Below are 21813 nucleotides of genomic sequence, written 5' to 3' on the forward strand. Positions count from 1 at the left end.
ACCTGGGCATCCCTTGGAACAGCCTGTCACTGAGAACTTCCACCTCCCGCAGGGAGATCGGCATTTCTCCCGGCATGTGGCTGCCACGGGGGGCAGATGCACATTCGTGGCGACACACAGATGGGATGCTTGTTATGTACCAAACGACCAGTTTTCAGGGAATCAGTGAAGAGCAGGCAGCTTAGCCTGAGACATGGGTCGCCTGCCTGTGGTCTCATGGGATGCGGGCCCAGAGCTGCCTGCCACCCGCATGAGCACGGCTCGCAAAGGAGAATGAGAGGCCAGGCGCAGGTGGAGCGGGAGGCGTGTGCACAGTGATGATGCAACACAAGGTCCGTGCTGGGGGCTGTGCAGAGGGAGCAGAGAGCTGGGGAGGACAGCTGTGGTGGACAGAAGTCTGGGTCTGTGTTAGTTTTAGATTCAAGGCTATTTTTTTTTTTAAGTTTTTGGTTCTCATTATAATAAACTAGGGTCCCCTCAGCCCAGCCTGCACCCTCTCCAATCCAGGACCCCTTGGGGGATGTCCAACGACCAGTTTAGGCCTGATTCTGGGTATCAGACCTAAACTGGCAGTCAGACATACCTCTCACAATCCGAGACCACTGGCTCCAAACTGCTCACCTCCCTGCCTGCCTGATTGCCCCTAACTGCCCCCCGCCCCCGCTGGCCTGGTCACCTCCAATTTCTCCCACCTGCCAGCCTAGTCGCCCCTAACTGCCCCGCTGCCATCCTGGTCGCCCCTTACTGCCCCCCCTCTGCTGGTCTGGTCATCCCTCACTGCCCCCCTGATGGCTTGGTCACCCCATGCAAACTGTTCGGTCATTCGTTCGGTTGCGATGGTCGCTTAGGTTCCATATATACGATAGATGCTAACTGAGCTGGTTAAAAAGATGGCCACTTCTGCACAAAAGGAGAGTGTGGAGCAGGGATGTGAGGGTGAGAGCAGCCTGGCAGAGGCAGTCACCGTCCGCGTCCGGTAGCCCGTAAGGATTCCATCTCGGCGCCCATCCCTGAGAGTCCTGCTTCCTGCCAGGCCCACTCAGACAAGGACGGGACCTCTCTGGGCTCTGGTGGAGAGCAGGAGGAATCTGTAAAGAGGGGGAAGTTTTACTGGGTTACACAGGTTTTCCAATACACCTCCCTGTCCCCCGGTAAGTCTCAGTAAATTCTGATTGTCCCTGAGCGAGTCACCTGCTTGCTGTTGGACTGAGCCCTGCACACATGTTGGGGAGGTAGTGGGTGTCATCAGTGAGCTGGTTACCCTCCGAGCTTGTGGGGTGGAGGGGACGGGATGGCGTCAGGTCCCACTCAGGCTTTTCTCTGGGCACTTCTCTCAGGGAAGAGACCCTCTGGTCCTCAGAGAAGGGAGGGGCTTCCTGCCCCCAGCCACCTGCGCCGGTCACACCGAGGCAAGACTAGACCAAGGGCTGGCTAAGTCTGACCCACCACCTGTTTTCATCAATAAAGTTTTATTGAAACAGCCAAACTCATTTATTCACATGCAGTCTATGGCTGCTTTCCTGCTACTTTAGCAGATGGAGCAGTTGTCACAGAGATCATGAAGGCTCCACAGCCTAACTTTATTTCCTGGCCTTTCCGGAGAAATCAGAGCCCTGGGTGTCCAGGGGCACTGGCCTGGGTCCCTCATCTGCACCGGGGGCACACGCACCGCACACGCAGCCGCCCCCGTCTGCACCGGGGGCACACGCAGCCGCCCCCGTCTACACGGGGGCACACACAGCCACACCACCTTGCTCGCCAGGTGCTGACACTCAGCTTCTTCCTGGCCGGGCCTAACCCCCAGAACCTTTCAGCAGTCTGCGTGCCAGGCATTGTGCCCACAATCTACTCACTATTGCTTCTTCCTGCTCAGCGTTGCTGCCATTATGCAGAAGTGGCAGAGCCTCAGAGATATGGCGGCTGGCTCCTGCCCCCTGACCCTGAGTCTCACTGTGGCCTCCCTCCAAGGCCAGGTCCTCGTCTCTTTCCCTAGCGCCCGCCAGGCTACCCCTCTGTCTTCGCGGTTCCTCCTCTTTCCATCAACTCAGGCTGAAGCCTTAGCGCCCCCCCCCCACCCCCCAACCATGGTCGCAGCAAAGCTTCCCAGTCTGTGGTTTTATCTTTGATTTCCAAACTATTAAAAACATCAGCTAGGGCGAATGATTCAAATTTATACAACAACTTGGTAACGCGAAGTCAGACTCCATTGTTGTCCGTGGGCTGTGTTTCTTCAGCTTTCCAACTCCCTTCCTCTAGAGTAGGGGTGTCGAACTCAATCAGAGAAGGGGCCAAAATCTAAAATCCAGCCTAAATCGCGGGCCGAATGGTTTACTGAACAGTCATAAACTGTCATTGTGATGGAAACGCAGCAGAGTGCAGTGATGACAGCACGGTGTGGGCCACATTGCAAGGCCTGGCGGGACGGATTTGGCCCGCAGGCCTTGTGTTTGACACATGTGCTCTAGAGCGTCCGGCGGACTGGCTTCTGCTGGTCCAGGCCTGGCCTCCCGTCGGGCTGGTCTAACATTCAGTAACTCGCCCAAGAGAACGCAGAGCTCACGGGTGGCATGTCTCCAGGCTCCCTGAGCTCCCTGCTGGACAGCCCCGGAGCTCTGTGAGAGGGAGAACCACCAGGGCGGGGCGTATCCTATGCCGAGAGAGGGCAGTGCGGACAGCAGCGCTGGCTGGCAGCCAGAGATGCCCAAACTGCCTCTGCACCTCCTCTGTGTTAGGAGAAGCAGCGAATGAGAGTGTGGAGACAAATAGACCTCCTCCTGTCATGAGATATGCTGATGTACAATGAAATGCACATGCTGTTAACTTCATGGGTTTAGACCACATGTGTCAAACACAAGGCCCGAGGGCCAAATCCAACTTTAGACCGTTGTGTACAAAGTGCACTCAGCATCCAGAGTGACACGTGGAACACAGCAGCACCTGGAAGACCTTCACATGTCACCTCCCAGACCGCCCCCTGCTCCCGGCAGCACCCACTCTGCTCCCCAGTGCCACGGATCGGATGGGCCCGCTTTGGGAATTCAGTGGGGAAACAGAACATGCACATTTGGGCTTAGTTTTTTTCTCCCGCCAAACGCTCTGAGGTTGTCTGTGAAGCCCTGGCTATCAGTACTTACTTCTTTCCCCCCTTTGAATGGTAATCTCTTCCTTTGTCTCAACAAACCTCACTTTTTAACTTACTCTCCAGTTGGCGTACGTTTAAGCTGTTGCCCATTTATGGCGATTAGAAATGACAGTGTAATGATTTCATGCATATTTGGTGGGGATTTATTGTCAATTCTCTTTGCTAAATATGAGAGCATAGAGTGCCGGGTCACGGTGGTGGTGTGTTTGTGGGAAACTGCCCCCACCTAAAATGTGGCCATTCCGTGTTTCTCCCACTGGTCACGTTGTCCTGCATACTGTTGCGTTCAGAGCTGGACGCCAGCAGCCGTTGGGCTGTGGGCTCTGGCAGACAGTGCGGTATCGATGTGAAGGCACTGTGCCGAGCCACGATCCTCTGGTGGCTGAGGACGGCCATCCTCTCATGTGCTCACTGGCCGTCTGAGTAGCATCTTCCAAGTACTGTGTGCTCAAGTCCTTCGTCAGGCTTTACTGGACACTGAATATTCACTGTGTGGTTTAGATGAGTTTTAAACATATTTTATGGATACAGGTCTTTGGTGAAATGTAAGTACAGCAAATATAATTAATTCCCAGTCAGTAACTTGCCCACTCATTTTCTTAATGGTATATGTTGAGGAGTTAGAATATTTTAATATTGATAAAACCCCACACATATTTTTGAAGTTAAATCTTTATTGAAAGTACTACATACATCCCCTTTCCCCTCACCCCCATGACCCCTTATAGCTTGCCTCCCACCCCACCCCAGGCCCTCACCGCCCTATTGTCTGTGTCCATGGGCCATGCATATATGCCTATAAGTTCTTTGGTTGATCTCTTCACACCCACCCTCCCCCAACTTCTTTCTGAGATTTCATTTTTCTATGTCTCTGGATCTATTTTGTTAATCATTTTTTTTTGCTCATTAGACTCCACATATGAGGGGAGACCATGTGATACTTGTCTTTCTCTGTCTTATTTTGCTTTGCATGATACTCCCCAGGCCCCTCCATGCCATCTCAAAGGGTAAGAATCCTTCTTTTTTATAGCAGCATAGTATTCCACTGTGTAGATGTGCCACAGCTTTTTATCCCCTCATCTGCTGGTGGGCACTTAGGTTGTTTCCAGATGTTAGCTATTGTAAGTTGTGCTGCTATGAACATAGGAGTGTATACATTCTTTCTGATTGGTGTTTCGAGTTTCTTAGGAGGATATATTCCTAGAAGTGGGATCACTGAGTCAAATGGCAGTTCCATATTTAAATTTTTGAGGAAATGCCATACTGTTCTCCACAATGGCTGCACCAGTCTGCATTCCCAGTCTGCATTCCCAAAGGGTTCCCTTTTCTCCGCATCCTCTCCAGCATTTGTCATTTGATGATTTGTTGATGATAGCTGTTCTGACATGTGTGAGATGATATCGCATTGTCGTTTTGATTTGCATCTCTGATGATCAGTGACTTTGAGCATGTTCTCATATGTCTCTTGGGCATCTGTATGTTCCCTTTGGAGAGGTATCTATTTACTAGTCCTTTGCACATTTTTTATTGGATTGTTTATCTTCCTTTTGTTTTTTTAAAAAATATTTTATTGATTTTTTTGTTATAGAGAGGAAGGGAGAGGGATAGAGAGTTAGAAACATTGATGAGAGAGAAGTATCCATCAGCTGCATCTTGCACACCCTCTGCTGGGTATGTGCCTGAAACTAAGGTACATGCCCTTGACCAGAATCAAACCTGGGACCTTTGAGTCTACAGGCCGACGTTCTATCCACTGAGCCACACTGGTCAGGGCTGTCTTCCTTTGTGAAGTTGTCTGAGTTCCTCATATATTTTGGAGATTAAATCTTTGTCAGATGTTTCATTGCCAAACATGTTCTTCTAAACAGGGCTCTGTTTTCTTCTGCTGTGCAGAATCTTTTTGTTTTGATGTAGTCCCATTGATTTATTTTCTCCTTAGTTTCCTTTGCCCTAGGAGCTGTATCTGTAAACATGCTGCTAACAAAATGTCTGAGATTTTGCTGCCTATGTTTTTTTCTATAATTTTATGGTTTTGTGACTTAAATTTAAGTCCTTTATCCATTTTGAGTTTATTTTTGTGTATGATGTAAGTAGGTGGCCTAGCATCATTTTATTGCATCTAATTTCCCCAGTACTGTTTATTGAAGAGACTATTTTGACTCCATTGTAAGCTCTTGCCTCCTTTGATAAATATTAATTGAGTGTAATGGCTTGGGATGATTCCTGGGTTCTCTGTTCAGTTCCATTGGTCTATATGTCTGTTCATGTGCCAGTACCAGGCAGTTTTGAGAACAGTGGTTTTGTAGTATAGCTTGATATCTGGTATGGTGATCCCTCTTTTTATTTCTCAAGATTGCTGCAGCTATTTGGGATCTTTTTTGGTTCCACATAAAATTCTGGAGAGTTAGTTCTAGATCTGTGAAATATGCTGTTGGGTTTTTAATAGGGGATGCATTAAATCTGTAGATTGCCTCGGGTAGTATGGACATTTTAATGATGTCACTTCTGCCAATCATGAACAAGGTGTACTCTTCCACTTGTTTATATCTTCCTGTATCTTTTTTCAACATCCTATATTTTTCTGAATACAAGTCTTTTACCTCATTGTTTAAGTTTTTTCCCTAAGTATCTTAATTATGTTGTTGCAGTGGTAAATGGAATTATTTGTTTAGTTTCTTTCTCTGAGAATTCATTATTGGTGTATAAAAAGCCATAGATTTTAGGGTGTTGATTTTGTATCCTGCTACATTGCCAAATTCATTTATGAAATCTAGTAGTTTTTTGGTGGAGTCTTTAGGGTTTTCTATGCATAATATCATGTCATCTGCGAATAATGAGAATTTTACTTCCTCTTTTCCAATATGGATGTCTTTATTTCTTCTTGTTGTCTAAATGCTGGGGCTAAGACTTCTATTATTGTGTTGAATAAGAGTGGTGAAAGCAGACATCCCTGTCTTGTTCCTGTTCTTAGGGAAGTGGTTTTAGTTTTTGCCCATTGAGTATGATGCTGTTGAGTATGATGCTTATTGTAGGTTTGTTATATATGGTTAATTAGTTCGGTTGCAGTGGCAACTGTTGGAAAGCCACAGTTTGCGGACCACTGGTCTGGATGATTCTGCAGTAGCCCAAGCTCACAACCTTTTCTCTTGCGGGTTCTGCATGCTGGCACACACGTTAATTAATATTTCATCAAATATATGTAAAATAACATTTCCTTCTCCATTGTCATTTGGGTGATTTCTAATTTTTCACAAATATAGGAATTATAATGAACATTATCATGACTGGCAATGGATTTGCAGTTACTAAATTTATTTCTTTAGGTCAAATTTTTTAAAGTAAAATTATGGTGTCAAAAAAAGGACATAAATATTTAAAGCACTTAACACAGTATATCACTGAGTATCACCATAAGCAGGGCTATAAGTTAACTTTATTCTGATCTTTGGGATGAAAAGAAAACCCAGGCTTCAGTGGATTTTTTTTTTTTTTTATCAGATCCTGTGGATTTGTCTTCTGTATGAACCTTTTTTTTTTTTTTATAATGGGTATTTTTCTATTTTTTTCATATCCTTCATTGTGATTTTTTTCCTTTTCTTTCTCCTTACATATTTTGCTTTATTGTTCTGTGGATGAGTGTGGAGGAAATCCCTTTCCTTTCAACTCGTTTTTCCTTGGCCCGGGGACCCTGGCATGGTTGAGGAACTAGCGTGAGATCATGGTCAGATATCTAATTTAACAGTCTGACTATGCACAGACACCCCCTTCCCCAAATGTGGGCAGTACAATGATTTACTGTATGAAGTCTGCATGGTACCCATTCATTCATTCCCAGCACTCATTCGCTGGTGCTGAGCTCAGTGGCTAAAGGTGTACTTCACTCTTCTCTTAGAGCTGAGTTAGAATTGGTATAAGGCCAAAGTGAAAACAAAGGCTGACCTGGGACAGTACATTACTTCAAAAATAAAAGATGTTTTTCTTACTTTATGCCTGACCTTCCTTCTGTCGGGCCTTGGTCGATGTTTGGACAATCAGGAGATCAGTTTAGTCACCAGGCCGCTCGCCAGAGGCCACAGAGGCGCGATGGAGCCCGTGGTCTGTCCCTGTCAGCAGCTCAGTGTCGCTTCCTCTGTTACAGAGGCAGGCAGAGGAGTAGGAGGGCAAAGACTAGCTGAACCCGGGCTTTCGTTAGCACTGGACCCAGGTTTGGAGCTTTGTCTTTCTCACTCCAGCCAGGGTGGCATTGCCTGGTGACTGCAAAACTGGAGATGCAGGATCAAGGTGGAGCCTCAGCCCCTCTCATACGGCCCCTCTCTCCCCCCTGCCCCCCCCTGCTTCCTTGCTCTGTGCCTTCGGACTGGCCTAGTCTCTGCTGTAGCAGCATCCCCACAGCTGGCCGCACTGCCCTTTGTAGAGCCGCTTCTTAATTCCGTTCGACTCTCATTGGTTTGGGTTAATGCAGCCCAAGAATCAAGGAAAACCCCACAGTTCCTCTTATTCAGTTACTTTCCTCTCGGTTTGAGCATTACTAAGTAAATCTCGTTATGAATTCTTCAGTTAGTTTTTGCGATTATTATAATTTGCTCGGGTGAGCTTTGGAATCAACCAGTACCAGTGCCGTCATGCTATCCTGATGATTTCAAACTGCTCAGGAGCGGGGCGGGGGATGCTCTCTGTCGGGGGTTTTATTTCTCAATTTCCTCTGCCCTCTGGTTGATCTGCACCCAGGCGGCATCGCCTCCCCTTAGCGCCTGCTACAAATCGGGCTGATTTCACTCTATTTCTCCACCGAGTGCTTGTGCCTTTAGTTTTGTGATTTAAGTTTTTACATTTGAACTGGTTTGTCATTTGATTAAATTAAAATCAAGGAGGGGTTGCTTTTGAAAACAGTTTTGATTTATTGCATCAGCCAGATTCCTAGCAATTTAAAGCTTATTTTATTTACATTTTGTCAGTATAATGTTGTTTGAGGACAAGAGGGAGAGAGAGGGAAGAAAAGTAACATTTATAAAAAGTTATTATATATGACATTGTGTGCATTTTATCTTCACCCTTGAGGGTATTTTATGAAATTTTCCTTTTGAAAACAAGGAACGCAAAATTCAGAAAGGTTAAACAATTTGCACACAGATTATCTGACTCCTGATACCGTGTTTATTACTGTTCCTGGTGTCCCGCCCGCCTCACCGTCACCCTCCCCAGGGGCCCTGTTTGCAGGAGCTGTCTCCGTGGGATGGGCGGTCAGCCTCTCCTGCCATGGGGATGGGGATCAGGACTGCCTTTGACTCCACCTTTTAAAGCATGTGTGTGTGTTTGTGTGTGTCTGTGTGTGTGACTGTGTATCTGTGTGTGGGGGTGAGAGAGAGAGAAAGCTACATCACACACGTAGATAGAGATGGGCAGAGAGACAGATAGAGAGGCAGAGAGTGAGATGAAAGGTGGATTAGCTCAAATCCGGAAAAGGGGAGGGAACAGTAAAAGCATGTCGCCCAGGATCAGGTAAAGAAAGCAGAACAGTGAGGGGATGGTGAGGGTAGATGTGGAATTTGCTGTCTCTACTACTTCAATAATCCCCAGCAGTAGCCCTGGTCTCAGACCCCAGCTGGTCACATGGGCAGAGCTGGTCACATGGGCAGAGCTGGTCACATGGGCAGTGCCGGTCACATGGACAGTGCTGGTCACACGGGCAGTGGCGGCGCCCTGCATCCTGAGGGTCCAGCACCTGGGCTGCCTGGAGCTGTGGTTGAGCCCTGCCCTCCAGGGCCAGTCCTTCTGATTCCCGACTCCCCAGAGCTGCGCATCCTGAGAGGAGAGCCCAGAGCTTGCTGCTGAGCCTGAGCCCTGAGGAAAGATGCCCGCCGCTGTATCTCCTCCTGTGCCGAGCATGTGGTGCCCGCCCCGGAGCCGGGCCGTGCTGGGCGCCCTCAGGGCGGTGTCCAGCAAAGGCTGCGGAGGATACAGCGCGCAGGGCTCGGGATGAGTGTGTGGACAGAAGCCGCAGGGGTGGTCTGCACAGAGTAAGGGGCCCTCTGAGGGTCAGCCGTGGTCACCTCAACACTCTGCCTCTCTGCGTTTAGCACAGACCCTGGCGGGGCCCAGCCAGGGGGCTGAAGGGCCCAGGGAGGAGCCGCGCTGACCGAGGCTCCACCACCGCTGTCCTTTCCCGGTCGCCTGCACCGTCTCACCCAGAGGGCCTCAAAGCAGAAGCGGCTGGGGGAGGCCAGCGGGTGTGGCCCCGTGTGGGGGGAGCTGGAGGCTGCAAGGTTCTTGCACTCGTTGTTCAGAGGTGTGATCTCGGCAAACTAACGCCTGGACAAAGTTGCAGGACAAACAGGACTGAGGTGCTGTGAGGGCGGACTAGCACCGCAGCTCACAGGGCGCTTCTCGGGCCATAGCAGCATGACCTGAGGACAGAGAAGAGATGAACCTCCTGGGCCCCATGGGGCCAGGGCATGAGCAGCAGGGTGGGAGCCGTGAGTGTCTGTGTGAGGACCTGCCTCCCTGAGCCTCCTGCCACCCCTGAGCCTCCGCCTCCCCTCAGCCCCCTGCCTCCCCTGAGCCTCCGCCTCCCCTCAGCCTCCGCCTCCCCTCAGCCTCCGCCTCCCCTCAGCCCCCGCCTCCCCTCAGCCCCCTGCCTCCCCTGAGCCTCCGCCTCCCCTCAGCCTCCGCCTACCCTCAGCCCCCTGCCTCCCCTGAGCCTCTGCCTCCCCTCAGCGCCCTGCCTCCCCTGAGCCTCCGCCTCCCCTCAGCCTCCGCCTCCCCTCAGCCCCCTGCCTCCCCTGAGCCTCTGCCTCCCCTCAGCCTCCGCCTCCCCTCAGCCTCTGCCTCCCCTCAGCCTCCGCCTCCCCTCAGCCTCTGCCTCCCCTGAGCCTCTGCCTCCCCTCAGCCTCCGCCTCCCCTCAGCCTCTGCCTCCCCTCAGCCTCCGCCTCCCCTCAGCCCCCTGCCTCCCCTGAGCCTCTGCCTCCCCTCAGCCTCCGCCTCCCCTCAGCCTCCGCCTCCCCTCAGCCTCCGCCTCCCCTCAGCCTCCGCCTCTCCTCAGCCTCCGCCTCCCCTCAGCCCCCTGCCTCCCCTCAGCCCCCTGCCTCCCCTCAGCCTCCGCCTCCCCTCAGCCCCCTGCCTCCCCTCAGCCTCCGCCTCCCCTCAGCCTCCGCCTCCCCTCAGCCTCCGCCTCCCCTCAGCCTCCGCCTCCCCTCAGCCTCCGCCTCCCCTGAGCCTCTGCCTCCCTGAGCCTCCTGCCACCCCTGAGCCTCTGCTTCCCCTCAGCCTCCGCCTCCCCTGAGCCTCCTGCCTCCCCTGAGCCTCCGCCTCCCCTCAGCCCCCTGCCTCCCCTCAGCCTCCGCCTCCCCTCAGCGCCCTGCCTCCCCTCAGCCCCCTGCCTCCCCTCAGCCTCCGCCTCCCCTCAGCCCCCTGCCTCCCCTCAGCCTCCGCCTCCCCTCAGCCTCTGCCTCCCCTCAGCCTCTGCCTCCCCTCAGCCTCTGCCTCCCATCAGCCTCCGCCTCCCCTGAGCCTCTGCCTCCCTGAGCCTCCTGCCACCCCTGAGCCTCCGCCTCCCCTGAGCCTCCGCCTCCCCTCAGCCTCCGCCTCCCCTCAGCCTCCGCCTCCCCTGAGCCTCTGCCTCCCTGAGCCTCCTGCCACCCCTGAGCCTCTGCTTCCCCTCAGCCTCCGCCTCCCCTGAGCCTCCTGCCTCCCCTGAGCCTCCGCCTCCCCTGAGCCTCCGCCTCCCCTGAGCCTCTGCCTCCCCTCAGCCCCCTGCCTCCCCTCAGCCTCCGCCTCCCCTCAGCCTCCGCCTCCCCTGAGCCTCTGCCTCCCCTGAGCCTCCGCCTCCCCTCAGCCTCCGCCTCCCCTCAGCCCCCCGCCTCCCCTCAGCCTCCGCCTCCCCTCAGCCTCCGCCTCCCCTCAGCCTCTGCCTCCCCTCAGCCTCCGCCTCCCCTCAGCCTCCGCCTCTCCTCAGCCTCTGCCTCCCCTCAGCCTCCGCCTCCCCTCAGCCTCTGCCTCCCCTCAGCCTCCGCCTCCCCTGAGCCTCCGCCTCCCCTCAGCCCCCTGCCTCCCCTCAGCCTCCGCCTCCCCTGAGCCTCCGCCTCCCCTCAGCCTCTGCCTCCCCTCAGCCCCCTGCCTCCCCTGAGCCTCTGCCTCCCCTCAGCCTCTGCCTCCCCTCAGCCCCCTGCCTCCCCTGAGCCTCTGCCTCCCCTCAGCCTCTGCCTCCCCTCAGCCCCCTGCCTCCCCTCTGCCTCTGCCTCCCCTCAGCCCCCTGCCTCCCCTCTGCCTCTGCCTCCCCTCAGCCCCCTGCCTCCCCTCTGCCTCTGCCTCCCCTGAGCCTCCGCCTCCCCTGAGCCTCCGCCTCCCCTCAGCCTCTGCCTCCCCTCAGCCCCCTGCCTCCCCTCAGCCTCCGCCTCCCCTCAGCCCCCTGCCTCCCCTCTGCCTGTGCCTCCCCTGAGCCTCCGCCTCCCCTGAGCCTCCGCCTCCCCTCAGCCTCTGCCTCCCCTGAGCCTCTGCCTCCCCTCAGCCTCCGCCTCCCCTCAGCCTCCGCCTCCCCTCAGCCTCCGCCTCCCCTGAGCCTCCGCCTCCCCTCAGCCTCCGCCTCCCCTCAGCCCCCTGCCTCCCCTGAGCCTCTGCCTCCCCTGAGCCTCTGCCTCCCCTCAGCCTCTGCCTCCCCTCAGCCTCTGCCTCCCCTCAGCCCCCTGCCTCCCCTCAGCCTCCGCCTCCCCTCAGCCTCCGCCTCCCCTGAGCCTCTGCCTCCCCTCAGCCCCCTGCCTCCCCTGAGCCTCTGCCTCCCCTGAGCCTCTGCCTCCCCTGAGCCTCCGCCTCCCCTCAGCCCCCTGCCTCCCCTCAGCCCCCTGCCTCCCCTGAGCCTCTGCCTCCCCTGAGCCTCCGCCTCCCCTCAGCCTCCGCCTCCCCTCAGCCTCTGCCTCCCCTCAGCCCCCTGCCTCCCCTCAGCCCCCTGCCTCCCCTCAGCCTCTGCCTCCCCTCAGCCTCTGCCTCCCCTCAGCCCCCTGCCTCCCCTCAGCCTCTGCCTCCCCTCAGCCTCTGCCTCCCCTCAGCCTCCGCCTCCCCTCAGCCCCCTGCCTCCCCTGAGCCTCCGCCTCCCCTGAGCCTCCTGCTGAGCCTCCTGCCTCCCGTTTGCAGACATAGGTTTGAACAGATGGTGCTCAGTGTGATTGTTCATCAGTATTTGATTTGTTGTGGAGTATTAGAGGTGACTCAGGCAGAGGCCCAGGTGCCTGTGGATGCGGTCCATGGAGGCGCTCTAGGGGAGCAGGCCTCCCTGACCAGCTCGCTTTGATTCAAGGCACGGGCTTCCCAGAAGTTAGCATTCATCCCTTCAGTTCTTCACACCTCATTCTGCACCAACTGTGTGCCAGGTATCGTGCCTGGGCAATGCAAGGAACGGCCTGGGGACTGCCTCCTACTGTGCCTGCACAGGGAGCACTGCCTCATGCCTCCTACTGTGCATACACAGGAAGCACTGCCTCATGCCTCCTACTGTGCATGCACAGGGAGCACTGCCTCATGCCTCCTACTGTGCGCATGCAGGGAGCACTGCCTCATGCCTCCTACTGTGCATGCACAGGGAGCACTGCCTCATGCCTCCTACTGTGCATGCACAGGGAGCACTGCCTCATGCCTCCTACTGTGCATGCACAGGGAGCACTGCCTCATGCCTCCTACTGTGCGCATGCAGGGAGCACTGCCTCATGCCTCCTACTGTGCATGCACAGGGAGCACTGCCTCATGCCTCCTACTGTGTGCATGCAGGGAGCACTGCTTCCCACCTCCTACTGTGCGCATGCAGGGAGCACTGCGGGGCTAGCCCCTCTGCTCGCTCCTGGGACGTGGGCCACACGAGTGTCAATCCTGCTCAGGCTGCTTCCTTCCCCAGGATGACTCTTTGCATTCTGTATCTGTTCTCTGTAACCTTTCTGTGTCCGGCCGCCAATGCACTGTCTTTCGGAGCACCCTTGCTGTCTCCTGCAGAGTAACTCCGATCAGAAGGCTGTTTATCTGGCCTTCGGACAATTTGAAACAAGTCCCTGGGCAGCAGTGTGCCCTCTGCCTGCGGGCGAGTGTCTGGGGCCGGGGTCGCTGGCGGGTGCAATGCCAGGCTGCTCAGGAGGAGAACAGATGCTTCGCCACCAGCTGTCAGGCTGCCCTGAGGGAGCAGGGGAGGAGGCGGTCCTGAGTGGAGCTGGCTGTGCAGGGACCTGCCTTGGGCCCTCGGTGTACCAGTTAATCACACGGGTCTTTTTTCAATAGACAGAGTTACACGTATGTTGATATATATGTGATTTGATATGTAAGCTATTTTGTTGTCTTGACATCAAGCTTCAAAACTCATATGTCAAATTTTCTGAAGGTGTTAACATCATAGATATTTTTACAATATTTGAAATGGTCAAATTTTGTGTCAAGAAAAAAAGGGCATTTGTGAGAAGTTTTAATTATTCATTTTGAAGAAAAGTGCTGCTGATTACTTTGAGAAGCTTATGGTGAACATGCTCCATCTCAAGACACTTATGAACACTGGTGTAAATGCTTACAAGTGATGATTTTGATGTGAAAGACAAAGAACGTCCAGGTAAACCGAAAAAGTTTGAAGACCAACAATTACCAACATTATTGTATGAAGAATCGTGTTAAATTCAAAAACAACTCGCAGAAAGATTAAACGTTGCTCAGCAAATAATTTCCAATCATTTACAAGCAATGGGAAAGATTTTAAAGGAAGGAAAATTGGTGCCACATCAACTGAATGAAAGACAAATGGAAAACCGAAAAGTCATCAGTAAAATGTTGCTTCAACTGCATGAAAGAAAGTCTTTTTTCATCAAATTGTGACTGGCGATGAAAAGGGGATTTGAGAATCCCAAATGCACAGAATCATGGGTTGATTCAGGTCAACCATCAACATCGACTGCAAGGCCAAATCACAGAAAGTAACTGTGTTTGATGGGATCAGGAAGGTGTGGTGTATTCTAAAACCAGGTGAAATCATTAATACTGATCACTATTGACAACAAATAATCATTTTGAACCATGTTTTGATTGTAAAATGACCAGAATGTTCCAAAGGACATGGCAAAGTAATTTTGCTTCATGATAACGCACCATCACACTCTTCAAAACCAGTTAAACACACGTTAGAATATCTTGCCTGGGAAGTATTAACACACACACCACCCCCCCCCCCCCTATTCACCAGACCTTGCTCCTTCAGATTATCACTTGTTCTGATCGATGGCATACACTTTCTGAGCAGCACTTCAAAATGTACAAAGAAGTGGAAAGTGGGGTCACTGAATGGTTTGCCTCAAAACAAGAAAAGTTCTATTGGGACGGTATCCACCAATTACCTGAAAGATGGGGGAAATGTGTAGCTAGCGATGGACATTACTTTGATAAAGCACTTCTGATGTTTCTCTTGATATTATCGTATTTTCTTTGATGACAAAATCTGCATTATTATCTGGTTCACTGGTTAATAATGATTCCACACTGAGCACCTGCTCCAGGAGGCAGCGATCAGCCCCGAGCTGCAGGTCCTGAGGGAGCGGGCTGTGGTGGTGGTTGGTCTACCAGAGTCTGCATTCCCCACACGGTGCTCCGGGAAGAGGCTGGCCACACTCACCCTCAGCACAGCCGCCACCGCAGGGGAAACGCTTGCTGAGCTGCAGGGAACGCGGCCTGAGGCTCAGAGAGTGGGGGACCCGGCGGTCCTCAGGCGGCCTCTGCCAAAGACCACTGGCTCGGTTTCCATCCTTCACACACAGAGCTGCCAGTGATCCTGAAGGTCAGTGTCAGCACGCTGCTGTGGGGTGAAGTAAGCGCTGGAGTGCGGGCCACTGGCCGGCACCTGCCCTCTGCCGCAGGCTCTCAGCGCACCCAGTGTACCGAGCCTGTGATTCTCGCCAGGACCCGGCAGGGTGCACCCTGCACCCCAATGAGGCTGAGGCCGGTGCCCAGCCCCTCCGGCACTCCCACTGCCAGCAGGCGGGGCTGGTCTGTGCGCACAGCTGGGGTCTGGGCCCAGGCGCTCATGCCCCTGAGCAGGTGTCTCCTTCAAACCTCACAGCAACTGGAACAGCCTCTAAGGTTGGCGTTCCCCGGCCCCCATCGCCATGGCTGAATCCCCGCTCCTGCCACTCCCACCAGCGGGCCGGGAAGGGACAGGCGTGCCTGAAGCAGGCTCAGGCTGTGTGTGGCCACGTGACCAGAGGAGCCAGCTGTGTGACGGGTGCCAGAGAGGGTCCGGCTCTGCTTGTTGGGGTGAAGGTGGGCAGGGAGAGGCCACGGAGCGAGCAGGCCGTGGCCTGGGGTCTGTGCTGAGGGCGTCGAGCAGGGACCAGCGGTGTGGGAGGCTCTCAGGCTCCTTCACTAGCAGCGGGCACAGCGAACCTGGTCTCTGCCCGCTCGCTCAGGGCTTGGTTTAAGGTGCCCAGCCTCCCAGTGACTGAGGGGGTCCCCTGTAGCTGGAGGACCCCTCGTGGTCTCGGTCCCTTTCCAGTTGTCCCGCTGGGTGGTGGAGGGACTTCAGGGAGGGCGTGGTCTGGGGCGGGTGTGGGGGGGAGTCCTGAGAGGCCGTCCCGATGGGGGCCGACGCCCTTGGCTTTCTCTAAGCCAGAGCCACTCCTCTCCTTCCCGAGGCCTCGCCGGTGCATGGGCCTCTCCACCGCCGGCCTCCCTGCTCCTTGGGACCGCGGGAGGCGGGAGGGAGAGGCAGAGGCACCTGCTCTCATAGAGACAGACCACACTCCGCTGCGTGAAGGATGTCATGTTCACTGAAACCGGTGTGGCTCAGTGGATAGAGCGTCGGCCTGCGGACCGAAGGTCTCAGGTTCGATTCCAGTCAAGGGCATGTATCTTGGTTGTGGGCACATCCCCGGGGGGCAGGGGGTGCAGGAGGCAGCTGATCGATTATTCTCTCTCATCATGTTTCTGACTCTCTATCCTCTCTCTTCCTCTCTGTGAAAAAAAAAAAAAAAATATATATATATATATATATATATATATATATGTGTGTGTGTGTGTGTGTGTGTGTGTGTGTGTGTGTATATATATATTTATTTATTATTATTTTTTTTTAAGAATGTCATACTCCATTTAAGTTGGCCAAGCACTGTGTCCACGTAGCATCTCTGTCCAAAGTGCCACTCGGCTCACACTCCCCCACCCCCCATAACCCCCCACTCCCCACAACCCCCACCCCTGTCCCCGTGTGCTGGCCCTGCACAGACAGTGCTCTGGCTCCAGCGCCTGCTGAGGCGGCGGATGGCGGATGGCAGTGCGTGCGCGTGCGTGTGTCCGTGTGTGCGCGTGTGTGTGCGCGTGTGTGCGCTAGTACGAGGTTCTCATGTATGGGCAGTGACAGGCAGGTGGCAGACACCCAGGCAGCACTCTCACACAGGACCCTGTCCTTCACGGATCCTCCTGGCATGGCGAGGGCCTGGCTTAGACGGTGAGTCACCGCCTGGCTCTGAGCTGGGGCATCTGCCTGTCCACTACGGGCTTAGCCAGGTTCTGGGGAGAAATAACAGACAGAAGCTTCTATGCTCCCCTAGGTCTCTGGGGGAAACTCAGTTCCCGGGGCCAGGGCAAGCTGGGCTCTGAGGGGTGCGGGGAGCCTGCAGCGGCGGCACCACCCCCTGTCCAACCCCAGCAGTGGGCCAGTGGCAGTGCAGCGGGCGGACCTGCGGCCACAGCCAGGGAGCACGGTGCCGGCGGCTGGCAGGGCTGCCCCGGGGGCCCCCGGCCCTGCCATCCAGGGCTGGCGCTGGCGGAGGACGCAGGCCGGCCGGGCTGACCGCTCTTCTCTTGCAGGCGAAGATGGGGAGCTACGCCTTCCTGTGGGACGTGGCGGTGCTGGAGTACGCGGCGCTGACCGACGACGACTGCGCGGTGACCGTGGTCAGCAGCAGCGTCAGCAGCAAGGGCTACGGCATCGCCCTGCAGCATGGCAGCCCCTACCGGGACCTCTTCTCCCAGAGGTGGGCGCCCAGGGCCGGCGGGGGCGCTCCGGAGAGGACAGTCTCCTGCACTTATCCTGTCACCCCTTCCCTGGCGCTGACCAGGCAGTGCTTGCCCCGCCCCCGCCCCGGGGTCCTGGGCCGCCCAGGCTCCCGGAGAGGAGGTGCAGGCCTCTCTGGCAGCCTGAGGGAGGGAGGGAGGAAAGGAGGGAGGGAGGGAGGGAGGGAGGGAGGGCGAGGCCGGCAGCCAGGAGGGAGAGCCACAGAGGACACCCTGGCAGGTGGAGAGCAGGGGACTTCCCAGAGGAGAGGCCTCGCAGCCTGAGGAGGAGGAGGAGGCACCCAGTCGTTTAAATTGAATAAGTAATGGGTCCAGCCAGGGCCAAGCACTTCCTTCTGAAGATGAACACAAAGCGGGAGTCACGGTGGACGCAGCAGAGGGCTGTCGGAGGAGCAGGGCCCATGGGGTGTGTGTACCGGGCTGACACAGCCGCTCCTGTCGCCCAGGCCAGCTCCCTGGTCCTCACACCAGCAAAGGGGCAGGAGGGCGGAGGGCGGTGTGGAGGCAGCGGGTCCCGCCCGCACTGGCCTGTGCTTTCCCGGCTGGTTGGCTGGCAGGCGTCCACCCGTGACCCTGCCGTCTGGCTCCTGCGTCTGTGGTCCGGAGGCTCTGTCTGGACACCTGGCCAGCCTCCCGGAGCACCAGTCTCCCACCCCGTCCCGCCAGGACGTGCCTGTCCTCGGCCAGGCTGGCCTCGGCTCGGGGCCTTCCCAGATGCCAGCCGCTCCCGGAGCTCTGTGCCAGGATGTCTCAGCCAGAGCCGCCCTCACCAGTCTGTGAGGTGGCGGGCAAAGGGGAGGACTGGGGCCCAGGGAGGTGTCCGGGGGCTGGCTGTGCCCAAACCCAGACTGTGGCTGACTGTGAGCGAAGGCCCACCTGGTGGCAAGGCGTGGCCTCAGCCCTGTGGCCTGAACGGTGCCCTCATTGCAGCCCGAGGCTCCCCCATGAGGAGGGCAAGCGTGGTCAGAGGCCATCAGCCAGCACCCTGAGGCCCTGGGGGCGGGGGCGGGGGCGCAGGAGAAGGAAGGGGATGTTTGGCTCTCCCCTTCCTTCTCCTGCTCCTGAGCTCGGCGGGGTCTTCTCGTTAGGCAGATGAGCCCTCTCACCCACCAGCTCTGACTCGCCCTGCAGACTCGTTTGCAAAACTGGAAAAGGGGTGGAATCACTGAAGTGAGATGAGGCCTGGGTTCTCTAGGTTTTAATTGAGCATGCATGCAGACAGGAGAGGAGGAGGGGTGGGACCCCAATCTCTCAGGTCACAGGCATGGAGGCGGGCTCCACTGTGTCCCTGAGGCGGGAGGCTCAGGGCATCCCACAGACCACCAGCCAGCGCCCCTCTCCGCAGCAGGTGGTCAGCCACCAGGGAGCTTAGGTGCCAGACAGAGCTGGGGGGGAGGGGGTGGGCAGAGTCCTGGGGGAGGAGCCCAGGGCCCTGCAGGCACCCCGCCAGAGGCCTCCGAAAGCCTGCTGGGCTTACCCTCCCTTCACTGGAGGGGAGAGCCAGATCCGCGGCTCCCACGTCATCTCATCCTGGGAGTCAGGGCAACTGGGTCTCACAGGAGGTTGGAGGGAGACCTGAGGTACGCCACCTGGAGGAGGTGGGTGTGGGTAGGGGGGCTCACCCACCATAAGCTGGGTTCAGAAGGAAGGCGGTGTCCTGCAGGGGATGGGGTCCAGGGAAGCAGGCCTGCCCTGGGCCGGGCCCGGGCCTCCGGCCGCACTCGCTGACCTCAGGGCTCAGCAGTGTCTCCCATCGAGGCCCGGAGGGCTGCTCCGACCCCGGGCACCATCAGCAGACCTGGCTGGTCCAGTGTCCCTGTGCTCTGGCGAGGAATGACTCTTACTTGCTAGCCTCAGGGCCTCGCGCTCTGTGAGGAGGAGTGAGTCCATGGCTGTGCTGCGCCTGCAGCTTCTCCCGTCTCTGTTCGCAGCCCTCTGGGCCAGAGGCACCCTCCTGGGGCGATGGGCGCGGCGCAGTGCTCAGCCTCCGCTGCGCTGGCTGTGCTGCTGGCTCCGTGGGACCCAGATGTGTGCAGACCATGGCTGCCCCTGCTGGGCGCCTAGAGAGCGAGGGGCAGGTCCCCACAGCCCTCGTGCCCTTTACAGGAGAAAGGGGTCATGGAAACAGCAGGTCTCAGTCTGCTCTCCCTCCAGCCCAGGCTCACAGCTCCTCTGTTTGCACCCCTCGCTCTGCAGAGGACAAGGCCATGGCCATAGCTGCCTGGTGGCAGCTTAGAGCACGTGCTTACTTAGGGCCTGGTGGGCGGAGCGGGCGGCAGGGAGAGGAGCGGCGGCAGGCGGAGTGGGCATTTAGGACCAGCGCAGCCCTCAGTGGGATTGTGTACAGGAGCTCCATTCCCGGGGAGGATGGCGCTGGCACGTCTGTGTCTGGAAAACAGGAGGGCAGCCGGCAGAGGGGCCCGCTGGGTCCCGGAGCAGTGGGGGTCACCGTGAGGCGTTTATCCCGCCTCCTGCCAGGAGCCAGGTGGTGCCTGTGACTGCTTTATCACTCCTCAGTTGCTGACACATTTCCATTTTCTTTTTGATTTGTTGTTTTCTGTTTTATTTTCTGTTTTCCTATAAATGGCCTCACATTCATCCTGGAATGATTTTGGGCATAAAAAATACAGTAGCTAAAAGGAGACACATCAGCAAAAGGAGGCAGCCAACCTGCTATTCAGCGTGAGCAGGAGAGTGGGGCCCGGCCAGCGCTCCCCTGAGTCAGACCCCCAAGAGCCCAGGCAACTTGCATGCAGCAGCCTGGGGCCCAGGAGCCCAGGGCCTCGGCTCTGGAGAGGAGCTTGGCCGCTCGCCAGCTGCAGCTGTGGCAGGTTCTCTAGCCGGAGCCCGGGGCTCCAGCCCTGAAACCAGCGTGCTGAGAACCACTACGGTCCCCCGAGGACCGGCCTCGGACTGGTCAGCGCCCGCTGCCTCTCAGCAAGGCAGCCTGTGAGTGCCGGGCCGCATACCGCCCAGGCCGAGGTCCTCCCTTCTTCCCTTCTCCCCCCGGGAATGCGGACGCTGCCAGCCGCAACGGGACTTGGCAGGTGGTTCACCTCTCTGTGGCTCAGAGGAAGTAACTTCTCAGAGGGCTGACATGAGAATTAAACACAATTTATGAAGCACTCAGGACATTTCTTTGTTTTAAAAATATTTTTATTGATTTTATTTATTTATTTATTTATTTTAATTTTTAATAAATCTTTATTCTTCATATTATTACAAAGGTTCCTCATTTTTTCCCTCCATTGCTCTCTTCCACCAAGTTCCCACCCCACCCTCTGCCCTTTCCCCACCCCCCATTGTCCTCATCCATAGGTGCACAGTTCAGTCTCTTCCCGTACCCCCCACTCCCCTTTTCCCCGAGAATAGTCAGTCCACTCCCTTTCCATACCTCTGATTCTATTATATGCACCAGTTAATATTGTTTATCAGATTTTTTTAATTCCCTTGGTTTTTAGATTCACTTGTTGATAGGTATTTGTTGTTCATAATTTTTTTATCTTTATTTTCTTCCTCTTCCTAAAGAACCCCCTTCTGCAATTCATATAATTCTGGTTTGGTGGTGATGAACTCCTTTAGCTTTATTTATTTATTTATTTATTTATTTTATCTTATTTATTTATTTATTTGTAAAACTCTTTAACTGGCCTTTGATTCTGAGTAATAGCTTTGCTGAGTAGAGTATTTTTGGCTGTAGGTTCTTGTTATTCATCACCTTGAATATTTCTTGCCATTCACGTCTGGCCTGCATGGTTTCTTTGATAAATGAGCTGACAATCATATGGGTGCTCCTTTATACTTTTCTCTTGCTGCTTTTAATATTCTCTCTTTGTCTTTTGCTCTTGGAATTTTAATTATGACGTGTCTTGGTGTGGTCCTCTTTGGATTCTTTTTGTTTGGGGTTCTGTGCGCTTCCTGGACTTGTAAGTCTATTTCTTTCACCAGGTGGGGGAAGTTTTCTGTCACTATTTCTTCCAGTATGTTTTCAGTATCTTGCTCTCTCTCTTCTTCTGGGACCACCATAATTCTGATGTTGGTTCACTTGAAGTTGTCCCAGAGTTTTCTTACATTATCTTCAACTTTCTGGATTCTCTTGTCTTCTTGCTTCTCCAGAAGAGTGTCCTCTGGCTCTTTGTGTTCCAAATCTTTGACTTAATTCTTGTGATCTTCCATTCTGTTTTTTAGGACTGTGTAAATATTTTTTATTTCAGACAATGTATTCTTTATTTCTAGTTGATCCCTTTTCATATCCTCATAGGTCTCATTTATTTTATCGGCCTTTTCTAGGAAATTCTTTAAAAAAAAAACCTTATAACCGTGGTTTTGAACTCTATATCCAATCGCTTGTTGTCCTCCATTTCTTTTGTTTGTGATCTGTGTCCTTGTTTCAGCATTTTCGCTATTTCCCTGAGTTGATAGGGTTGCTTTGTGGGCCTGGGTGTTCTATATGATTCAGTGGGTCAGCCTCACAGTTGCCTGATGTGGACACTCTTGGTGCACTTCTTTGTGGACTGTGTGCACAGTCTTGTTGTAGTTAAGTCTTGATTGTTGTTGGTATCACTGGGACTAACTGAGCTCCATGCCAATTGGCTGTGAGGATCAGCTGTGTCTATGCTGGGAGACAGCCATATGTGACTAGACTTGGAAA

At 54.9% G+C, this 21813-nt stretch overlaps 1 protein-coding gene across 2 annotated transcripts in view; it reads left to right on the forward strand.

The window, feature by feature from the left end:
* GRID1 (glutamate ionotropic receptor delta type subunit 1) overlaps nt 1-21813 on the forward strand; it is a 460835-nt gene that overhangs the window by 429923 nt on the left and 9099 nt on the right. For both annotated transcript variants that reach the window (XM_036461268.2, XM_045570709.1), the window contains one exon: nt 16956-17122. In XM_036461268.2, coding sequence (XP_036317161.1) covers nt 16956-17122 — 167 coding nt within the window. The remainder of the gene's footprint in view (nt 1-16955; nt 17123-21813) is intronic.

Source organism: Pipistrellus kuhlii, unplaced genomic scaffold, assembly GCF_014108245.1.
Source record: "Pipistrellus kuhlii isolate mPipKuh1 unplaced genomic scaffold, mPipKuh1.p scaffold_m20_p_35, whole genome shotgun sequence".
Classification (NCBI taxonomy): domain Eukaryota; kingdom Metazoa; phylum Chordata; class Mammalia; order Chiroptera; family Vespertilionidae; genus Pipistrellus; species Pipistrellus kuhlii.